At 39.5% G+C, this 11,168-nt stretch overlaps 1 protein-coding gene across 1 annotated transcript; it reads left to right on the plus strand.

Annotated features, from left to right (window-relative positions):
- Window positions 1-5,178, plus strand: CUNH5orf15 (chromosome unknown C5orf15 homolog; the record flags this gene model as incomplete). Its single annotated transcript, XM_057371345.1, has 3 exons — window positions 1-28; window positions 2,420-3,006; window positions 4,025-5,178. Coding segments are annotated over 3 exons (747 nt in total), but the record flags the coding sequence as incomplete, so codon positions are not given.
- Between the last annotated feature and the right edge of the window lie 5,990 nt (window positions 5,179-11,168).

An 11,168-nucleotide genomic window follows, 5' to 3' on the forward strand; every position in this document is an offset into this window, starting at 1 on the left:
CTGCCGGCCCGCGGGCAACCTTCTGCCGGTGAGCGCCGCKGGGCTGGTTCCGGGCGGGGGGCTGGCTCCGGGCTGGGGGCGCTGCGCGGCGCCCCGCCGGTCTCTCTCACCGGTCTCTTSGGTTGGGCCCGGAGCGCTCTGTGGCCCTCGGCCGGCGCGAGTCGTGCCTTGAGGCACCCGGGTCCGGCCCCGCGTCCGGCCTCGCCTTTCGTGTGTCTGGGAGTGGGTTGGGGGCAGTGAGCGCTGGGCTGTGCGCAGGGGTGGAGGGCTGGGGGATGCCTGCCAGGTGTGCACCGCTTTTGTTGCTGTGAAGGGCAGCGTAGCTGGTTACTTCATTCATCAGACCTGGGATTTTTTGCTAAATACTCTGGCTGTGTGCTTGGCATTAGTGTCTCCCTCCCCTAGAAATTAAGCTTATGTTATTCTGCAAGTTGACTCCTAGTTAAGGGTTTTTTCTTTCTCCCCATTAAACTTAMAAACGGCTATAACCAAAGGCTAATAGGARATGTGTGTTTCAGGGGCAGTGAATTTCTCTTTGTTTTAGATGGAGTACTGGTTGGGCAGTGAAGAAAAAGGAATTAGGAAAGGAAATAGAGGGAACTGTTTAATCCACCAGTTCCTTCTGTGTTTGTCAGTCTGTATATCCACACCAGCTCTATTTGTGTTGCCCCTCACCTGGTCTAATGAGTAGGCTGTAAGAATTYCGGACACAAACGTGTAGAAAACGGAAAGTTTTTAACTTCAGGAGTCATGAAACAACTTGCTTTCTAAAAGCAGTTTTCCTGGAAGTGAATTTTAACCATGTTGTGTTATGTGTGGTGTTTTTACTAAGAGGGCTGTGTTGCTAATTCTGTCACCATGATTGAACATTAATATCTGTTTCTGAAGCTGAGGCATCTCTGGATCTARAATCATCTGACAATGTTGTGTAACTGTAAACAGTGCAACCACCGTTTATAATGCCAAATAGTTTTGGGTAAGTATAATAAATCAGTTGTGGTTTAGCTGCTAAACTTCCTGCTGCTATTAAAACAAAGAAACCCAACCTAATTTTRGGAATAATAGGAAATTGCTCTTTCTCAGTCTGAAGCTGCAGCAATAGCTGGTGGGAGTCCCTTGCATTTAAGCATATATCCTTCAAAAWCTTCCATGGTGAAATGAATTCCAGAATAATTTGAAGTGTAAGGCCAGGTCCAACATAGTTTTACACAAAAAAAACACGTTTGTTTAGCTGTTACTCTCTAATAGTTTTTGTTGTTTGGGGAGTGTGGCAGTAAGGCTGACCTCATTCACAATATGCCAACTAGCTATAAATATGAACCTGTCTTGCCTAGTGCCTTTCCTCATATTTATCTCTGCATTTGCAATTAGCTGGTTTGACTCCTGAGGGGAGATCAGAATTTCCTAAAGTTGTCCTAGACAAGAACTGAACAAGTTAATGTTCATATGATAATTCAGACAAGTAGTTTTTTCAGCAGCAAGAAGTATGTTAGATGTGAAATTGTTGACTTTGACCTTCAGCAGAGAGGCACCGTGGTGTCTGGCTCATGTGAGACGAGTTGAGTCTTCTGTGTTTTACACAGTTGGTTAAAGASTAATTCATACTGCAAAAGTGTGCCATGTAAACAAGAGCTCTGTTGTAACTGAGCTTCAGCAAATATACAAGTTTCATGAATAACATGATTCAGTGTCCCCTCTATAATATTTTACTTACACAAGCAGTTGGTTGAGTGTGTCGTTTTTAGAGTCTACAACTTTCCAATGAGTCTTGAAAGTGTTTAATGAAAGTATTGTTGTTTTTTTAAAATGAAAAATTAGTTTGACAGCCAAAATACAAGACAAGTATGGTTCCCCTATTTAAATGAAAATGCAGACTGAAACTCTAAAATTTGTTCTGCATTTTTTAAGGTGCCTCTGGGTTTGAATCTGGAAGTGATGTGCTGTAAACATGAGTAGTTCGTTAATTTTTAGTTTTTAAGAAAATTGGCTATTTATAAACACACTCTGCATCGTTTTTTACTGTTTTTTGGATAGAGAAGAGGGGTATTGGGCTCTGATCTGGATTTAATGCTCACCTTGTTCTTTAGGAAGTTGTGCAAAGCCATTGCCATGTCTTTGAAGTTCTTATGTCTGGAAAACAGGCGTGCTAAATTTTTCAGAGTCACTTTTCCATACTAATCTGGAAGCCGTGTTCTTCCAAGCTTTAGTTCCTGTCCCATTGAAGATTTCTCTTTGGAAACTGCCAAATACAGGAGTGTGTATTTCTGCATATGAATGTAAAAAAGTTTGCAGCATGACTTATGCTGTGTTCTTCATACGATTTCTTGTCTRTGAAGGAAATCTGTGTCAATAGTTTCCTGTCACAGGAAAATCCAGTGCCTTGTGCATAGTATTGACCGTTTCTCATTTTTTTCCTCAGGTCCTGTGGAAGCAGAGATACTTTTGAAAAATGCTTCTTCTAAAAGTGAGAATGAAACACTGAGTGGATCCCAAAATTTGACAGACAGCTTACAGAGTTTAAACTCAGAAAGAAAGGAGTCATTGTCAACAACAGCCAAAATCAGTTTGGTGACTGCGGGAAGGCCACCTGCAGCAAACCGTGACTCTTTGTCACCTGTTGTCCCTGCTAGTCCAGTATCACAGATGGATGTTGATACTTCTGAAGATACTAGAATTGAGGAAGAGGGTCTTCTAACGGATTTGAAAGACACACTAAATAGTTCCCCACCSATCATAAAAGAAACTATGGAGTCAGATGGAGATGACTATGCTTATGAAATGACACCAAATGCCAGATACAACCCAGACCTTCTAGAGATGTCAGAAGATGACAACTCTGACACCATYGGTAATTACAATGAGGAGATCAAGACCCTTGATGAGAAGATAAAAAGTGTTTCAGTCTCAGGGTTGGATGAAGAAGAAGACAGCCATTTCTTTTTTCATTTGGTTGTAGTTGCCTTCTTAGTTGCTGTTGTTTATGTCACCTATCACAATAAGAGGAAGGTAGGTGTGCTCTGAAAGGTTGAGAGAAASAGCTGGAGTGTTTAAAGTAAAGTTGCATTGTCTTGTACTCTTTTTTAGGAAGAGGAACTTAGCTTTTTGGTATGAAACCTTGACCACTTAGTCTTGTGGTGATACTAGTATGCASATCATTACTGTCATATTTATCTGCACAATGAAAATGAACTCAAATCAAACATTTTCAATTAGAAAATGAGTTAATTGGTAACATCAGTAATCCATGGGTACAATAATGGACACTGGCAGTGCACAGCATGTGTTCTATAAAGGAGACTTGAGCCAAGTCAAGTGGGGGTGAACTATTAACCTTTTTTTTCCCCCCCTGCACAGGATTATAAACAACAAATTAAGGGAGGTTTAATTGCAATTGTTACGACTGTGATAATCCTTCTAATAGTTCTCTTTAAGATGGTCTTCRTATTGTAAATGTTCTGAGGGCTTAATTACAAAGTTAGAAAATGTTTAACACTGCCTCAGTTTTATGTTGAAGAAGCTACTAAATTACTATTTTCAGGCAGCTTTTCTTCGGTACAAGCTTGTTCTCTGTATCTCAGAAGAAGCCTGACTGTTACTTTAAAATATTTTGCTAGCATTGAAAATTAACTCCAGCCCAACCAGGCCCAGTAGAGGTGCATGCACAAATTTGCATTAAATCATAGATTAATTTCTAGATATGAGGAAAATTTAGTGTTTATCTTTGGGGAGAACACTGATTTGGGTGAGGATTTGTGGAACTCTGAAAAGAAAGCAGCTAAAAACCCCAAACCTTTACTGTGCAGAGGCCTATTTGTAATGTACATTGCCAGCTCTTTATAGGGGAAGATGTTGCAGACTCTTACATTTGAAAGTTTATCTGAGAGCAGTTCAAATAAGTGATTAAAAAACGCCTTGTCTTTGTGACAGTAATGCCAGCATGGGGGGGGTTGGACTGTGATGTCAGTCCAGCAAAACTCAAAATGTTTCTGCACAGCATCTATAAACTGTCCCATTTTTCTTCCAGATCTTCTTACTGGTACAGAGCCGAAGGTGGAGGGATGGCYTGTGCTCCAGGACAGTGGAATATCATCGTTTAGATCAAAACGTTAAYGAAGCGATGCCTTCCCTGAAAATAACCAATGACTATGTGTTTTGAAAGCACTGTGATTTGAGTTTGCTGAACTTATCACTTCTTGCCTGCCCAGTCATGTAATGATATTCAGGTATTCTAAATAAGCTGCTTGTACGGAAATGAGATGTACTCTCTGTGACCTGGATGTTTTGGAGATTAAATCTCATGGAAGATCAAGGGCATGATCCATCTGTTTGCTACTTTGGTCAGGTTTTACATCAACTATAAAGATACAGAGTTTAATAAATTAGTGCTTTTTCCATTCATTAAGCATCATCCCTTCTGTCTGGAGCAGTCTTAATAGTCATATTACAAAAAAATAAGCATAARATATTTTAGGTCTAAGAAATTAATGACTTTGGCATCACTAAATCAAATTAATGATCTCTTTGCTAATCACTTACATGGCTCATAAATTCCACTGTATTGCAAACTTAAAATATAATTACTTTTTTCTGTATTTAWATCCTGATGCTGCAAGTCTTTCATCTTGTTTTTTTCTGATTCTGTTTTCTTGTTGCATAATTTGATCTTATTTTAGGCAAAAGAGCTAGAATGGCAATTTAATAATTTCTTTATGTGTTAATGCAGTAAATATTTTAAAAATAATTATGTATAACCCATTTTATTTCAGAAGTTTTATACCATATATTTCCTAAAATGTTTAAGGTGTTTGTGAAGGTATGCAGCTTCCTGACTGTCTTTTTTTTCCCCTCTAATGCTATTTATGACTACTTAATTGTCTTTGTAATTAATGAGTGGAAAATAAGCCTTGTTGAATAATCTTACTAAAATATAGATAGGTGACAYGCTTTCAATACATCACAGCTTTCTGTTGAATTTTAAGACCGTTGGGAAATGGCTATGTGATTTGTTATATTATAAATGGGAGAAACTGTAAGAATAATTTATTTGATTGTTCTTCTGACCCAGGTAACAGACAGGTGAAAGTAAAGGTGTGGGGGCTACCAGTCAGTGGACAGTGCACTCTCATTTTTGACAAACATTTACGCGTTAGTGTAAATCAAGTTACTGGTACAATARKTTTTTTTKKTTKKTTTTTTTWWWTTTTTTTTTAATTTGTCTTTTGTACTTCCATTATTTATGTTTTCATGAGTTGTAAAATATATAATTTTAGTTTTTTGTACATTCTGTTTGTGATTTAGTTTTCAAACGGATAAATTTGTAAATAATGGTGAATCAGAACCCYATAATTAATGACTTGGTATTCAAGTAGTTATGTAACATTTGGAAACAAATCAACTTCACGCCTGTTGGCATGAGGAGTCTGAAGGCATGATACTGTYTTAGGAATGAAGTGCTAAAAGTTCTATATCCTACTGTTAAATGCATTCTTTTCATAATTACAGGAAGTAAAGCACAAACAAAATATCCCAAACCTCTTTTCTTGCAGTAATTTTTATCATATTTGGACTTGTATCACTTAATATTTTGAATAAGGTTTTTAAAATAAATTACAATAATAAGCTTGTGTTTCTCAACTATTTTACTGCTTTTATCCAGTAACTTATGATAAAAAACTTGCTTATGCTTGGAATTGRAAACCAATTCAAAACCATCTTCTCTGTTGGGTGTATGAAGGTTTRTTTTATGCATCAGTTAAATGGTGTGTAGGGTAGATAGCAAGCCTTAAATAAAAWTTTTTAAGCTATAGGAATTAGTACATTCTTTAACATGCAGCTGTTTAGTCTGAGTTGTATAGTTAATAATTCTTGTGGAAGATATTTGAAATTCTTACCTGAACATACCTACTTTAAAGTGTAACACTGTTGTGGTCAAGATCTGAAAGGGAAAGGGTACTCTGCAAAGCTTCTTTAGGATGTTTAAATACTGGAATTTGAGGGGCTGGCTAATGTTTGTRCACCTAGGAAGTTCAGTAACTTTGTCCTAAGGCAACATTCATGAAGTGTAGTAATTCTGACAGTAGAAATTAATACATTCACGCTTGGCAGAAGCTTGTGTTCCTTTCACCTTGGTGCCACAGGCCTTACACAGAACCCTCAGTGAGCCCCTGAAGAACCTGGCTGTGCAGAGGTACTGTGATACCCATGTAAGAAGYTTCATTTAAAATGCCATTTTCTCTTCAGTGAATTAGGCCATTGAGACAGATGTTACATTTTCAACCACTCTCCTTACTGTAATAGCTGTTAAAAAAAGATAGAAAACTAACATCAGTCTAAATCAATAGAAATGAGGCATATTCTGTTATTTTCTGGAGTTCATAGATAGGAACTTCTTCCATGTTGGCTGGCTCCCTAAGCTCTTGAAGCACAGTTTGAGTGGTGGAATAAAATCAATGTAAATGTGTTCTTTTGGGCTTTCTAAACAAATGATACTGTCCTCTTTAAGACTATATGTTAATATGTTTGTGGAATAGTCTTGCATTTCCTCGCCCTCCTTCCTTCAAATTGTTTGTCCTTGTGGAGAAACTCTTAAGGAGAGAAATACTAATCTTTACAGCTTTTGAGCTTTCGACAACTAAGTTCCTCCACTAATTTCCAGAGGAGAAATGCACACAGCTAATGGCAAGATTGACATCTTTCCCTAAAAAGCTCACAGAAACAAAGGCTYGGCATAAGCTCATTTACTAAACCGGGTTGTTTTGCCGTGACAATACCTGTCCCACATCTGGGATGCTCATTAGGTATTTAGGGCTAATGACCTGCAGCTCCCCTGGGYTGGACTGCAAGTGTTAATCAATTCTCTGCTGAATTGCCCATGTAGATGTTTTGTGAAAATGCTCTTTAGACGGTTACTTTATTGGAGAAAATCACACCATGAGCCTTTTGCTCCTGAAAGTTGTATCAGTCCTGAAATGTTTAGAGTTGGGTAAGTGATATTTGTGGTCATGAAATGCTGGTTTGCACAGCAGAGCCAAGCTTTGCCTCACTCAAGTACTTCAAGCACCTAAGATGAGCTGTTATTTGCTCACTCTACTATGATGCATATCATCTGTCACACAAGTAAGAAGAACTTCTGGATATACAAATATGTTTTAAAATTAGGTTCTTCATTAATGACAATAAGGGCAGATTATGGGAATATTTTTAAATTCAAAGGCATTTAATTATCTAAACAGATCCTGTTCTAGGATACTAATTTATTTTAAGTGTTTGTGCAAGTGTGTCTCCATCAGGTTGACAAGTTACTGCAGCAAGTTGCCTGAGGAGGTAGTTTGGTCACCCCAAAGTTTGTGAATACATTGCAGCAAATGATACTGTCATAGTAATATCAGTGTTCTTAAAACCTGTCCACTGCTGATGSCCCAGCGTTCAGTAACAGGCTGCAGTGCCAATGAACAGTGGTGATTTGTATCCTAAAGGAGTCATCCTGCCATCCAGTCCCTGCTGTGTGGCACTATAAAAGTGAGCCTGCACTTGTAGCAAGGTGATCCCGGAAACAAAGGTGCCAAGCTGCGATCTCTCAGCTCCACCCTGCCCGAGGCTGTGCCGAGTTGTTTCTCAAGTTCACTTGTGTGTCATTCTGTCATGGAAAAGGGACCTCGCCCTTGTGCAGGTGAAAGGTTTGACATGCACACAATGACTTTGATTTTTTTTTCCAAGGATATTTTTTCATTTTCAATAGCCYTTGGACTGTTGCCTGAGCAAGGGAAGTGCTTGCTGAATTGGCTTGGGATGTCAATAGCTGTTGCCTAATAGCACCAATAAAAGGGGAAAGGCTTTTCCTGATCCGGTTTTACAAGAGCTCTAGCAGCACCAGGAGAGTGCAGCATATGTCATCCACTGTGCAATAAAAGAGCCATTTGCTGATGAGGTAATCAGGGTTGAACTACTGGGTTTTAATTTCTTTAATTGAATTTGCTTGTGGAAAATTAAGAGCAGGCAATCAAAAATTCATAAAGTGCTGAGATCAAACAGAGGAAAAAGCAAGYGGATTTATGTCACATCTTACCAACAAGAAATGTCTTGATGAATTTCTTTAGTGAAGAAAGGAAACTTTCTCACATTAAGGTGAATTATGACTTCCATCAATATTCTGATAAAAGGAATAAAATATTCCTGAAGAGCTTTCTGATTAAACTTCCCGAGATGAAAGTTCAAGCTCTATTTATGTAGGYTCTTGTTAGTGGCTGGGTTTTATGAAATGAGGAAAGAAATAATGAATAGGGTAGTTTAAACAAATGATACATTTCACTTTTACTATCCAGGAAATCAGGTATTTTAAAATATTTATGGTTTAATTTTCATTTAGCACCAGTGCATATTATTCAGCTCTRAGTCAACTGTCCTTGGCTGCTGCTCAGTTGTGTACAGGGGTGAAGAGAGAAGGGTTTATCTGAGCAGGGTGCTTTGAGTAACAGGAAATTAATTTGCAAGGTGGAGATGAAAAATGTGATATCTCTTAAATGAATTTCAATGCTATAAAAATAAYAGAAATTGAAAAGAGAATTCTGTGTCTCTAACACAGACTGCTATTAATAAAAGCATTGGTCAGGGGTTTTCTAGGKTATGGTCAGTTTAGGAAACCTGTGATGAGCCACAGTGGGGGAGATTTTATTTGCTTTTATTGTTGGTGGAAACCTGGCATGCTGAGCAAAGAGAAACCTGGCTGGCAGCAGGTATTTGCTCAGGCCTCAATTTTCTGCCTAAATTTGGAGGCAGTAGAGCCTCTTGGGGTTGGGAGACGGGAAGGACTTGTTATCTGGCAGCTGTTTCTGCTCTGGAAGGGAAGGAGGAGGCTCTCCCAGCAGAGCTGTTCCCCTGAGCTGCTGTCAGAGGCTGAAGGCTGCAGGTGTGTGGAAGCAGATCCTGTGGGCAGCACCAGCCAGACTGGGGTAACTGAGAGCCTGACCCCCCAGAGGAGGCTCCTGCTTTCCCTGCCTCGCCATGCTCCCTGCTCTGCAAGGTAAGTGGGTTCCTAACCTGGTGAAACGATTCCTCTTTCTTTTTGAATCTTATTTCTGGGTTGGTTTTCAGTAATTTTGGGGTGCTGAACTGCTTCACTGTGCAGCCAGTCTGGTGCTGGAGCTGGCTCAAGGCCAGCGATGGAATGTTGAGGGCAGAGATGGGGCTGACCCCAATGCAGTAGCAGCATATGGTTCATTTTTGTTTTTTGTTGCGGTTGCATTGTTAGGGTTTCTCATAACGTTGTGCTGCCCCATGGCAGGAGGGGTTGGAACTAAATGACCTTTAAGGCCCCTGTCAACCTAAACCATAGGGATTCTGTGGTTTCTCAGTTGTGTCATAAAGCCAAGACCAAACAAGAACATTTCACACTGCAGAGGCCAGGTGAGCAATGGTGCAGTCTCACATCGTGATTTTTGTTGCTGGGAGGCCAAGCCAGACAGGATTTGGGGTCTCTGTTGATTTGAATTGCTTTTAGTGGAAGTGTTCTTGTGGGGAAATCTCYGAGCAGACTCTCTGGGGAGGCTGAGGTGGTGCTGTCCCGTGGCAGTGCTGGTGTGTGCATGGCTCCCAACACCACAGCACCCCCTGTACTCTGTAGCTTCCCTGGCCTGTCCCAGGTCCAAACTGAAGCTGCATTTTGTGCTCCTACAAGGCTGAGTAGCTTTATGGGAGTGCTAAATCCTCATGTAAGGCTGATAGAGCAGTAATCTTCAAGGCCATATATCCCAACCACAAAGCAGCAGAACTAACAACATAATTTTTGCACTTTTTTTTTTTACCATCAAATGTCCTTTAAAGAGAAGTCCCTGAACTGGGTTTTGTTAAACTTTTCTGATACAGACCATACAAATGTCCTCATTGTAATAAAAAAATGGTTAATATGAGAACTTCTCAGCTTCACTGTTTCCAATATATCTAACTAGAAAGGGAAGAATGACATCTCTTCTGTAATTGATCCTTAAATCATTATAAAAATCATTTAGCAGCCTCCTAAAAGTTATTTTTAATTACAAGGTCTATTGCTTTGTTATTAACAGTGAAAATYACTAATCTATGCAATTTCCTATCTTGATTAAAAATAAAATACCAAGATTGTGTTATCCTTATTGAGGTGCACTCGTCAAGGTTTTATTAAAGATTAAGTGAAACCAGATTTAGTCCCTTTGTACTATTCTGTAAACAATGTTGAAATGTTGCTATTTCAGGAAGCTGGTGGGGTTAAGAACTGGAGTCGAGTTTAACAGGTGTATCCAGTCTGCTGAAATACTAAAAATTCAGTTTATATGAATTGGGAGACTCTTGTATGTGTTGATCATTAAGCTGACCCTCATTATCAGCTGGCTCTGCAAGGTGGTGGGATTGTGTTGTATGTTTTTGTCAGCACCGTCCTGCCTTTCATCTTGCTGTGTCACATGGTGGCTGTGATGACTGATGGAAGTCCTTTTTGTCCCTGGGGGAAATATTCGTGCTCTTCTCCCCCTGCAAGTCAGGGACAGTGAATAAAACATTGAAAAGGACCCACATGGCACAGTTTAAGCATTCAACAAGCCCCAAAGACCCRCTTTAGATATATCTTTTCAGTTAGCTCCTGTTCTTAATAGTTAAATTTCCAAATTTTAGCAGGGTGAGGATTCTTAAGATGCAGCCACTGGGGCAAAGAGCAGCTGATTATCCTTTCTAAAGGTACAAAGCTTTTTCAATATCTAGAAATTGCCCTTTCAGTATTAGCTGAAAAGTTCTACCAGTTAATTTGGAGTAGGTTTTAATTTCTAATGCATGCTGACAGTGAATCCTAACAGCTGGAATGCCAGATGTTCAGAAAAGGGAAATTATAGTCCACGTTGTTTGGGGAGGGAAAGAAGGTTGAAGCAAAGGACATAATGCCATCATGCAGAAATTAAGCCAAAATCTTCCAAGCTGCGATGTCTGTGTCATTTCTGGGAAAGATTCTCTGCATTTGAATAGGTGATCCCTAGAGAAGGAAAACTGTCTGCTCCTGTCTGAGTACACAGGGTTTGGGCTGGGTTGTACCACAAAGTGACAAGGCTCTGTGACACATGGGATCTCATCACTTTGGGCAGTTTGAGAGGCAATCTTCTTTTGTGCAATTTGTTATAATTTTAGCTTAACATAAGGTGTGCAATTTA

Source organism: Malurus melanocephalus, unplaced genomic scaffold (assembly GCF_030028575.1).
Source record: "Malurus melanocephalus ecotype Western Australia unplaced genomic scaffold, MMel_1.1 scaffold_144, whole genome shotgun sequence".
NCBI classification, from domain to species: domain Eukaryota; kingdom Metazoa; phylum Chordata; class Aves; order Passeriformes; family Maluridae; genus Malurus; species Malurus melanocephalus.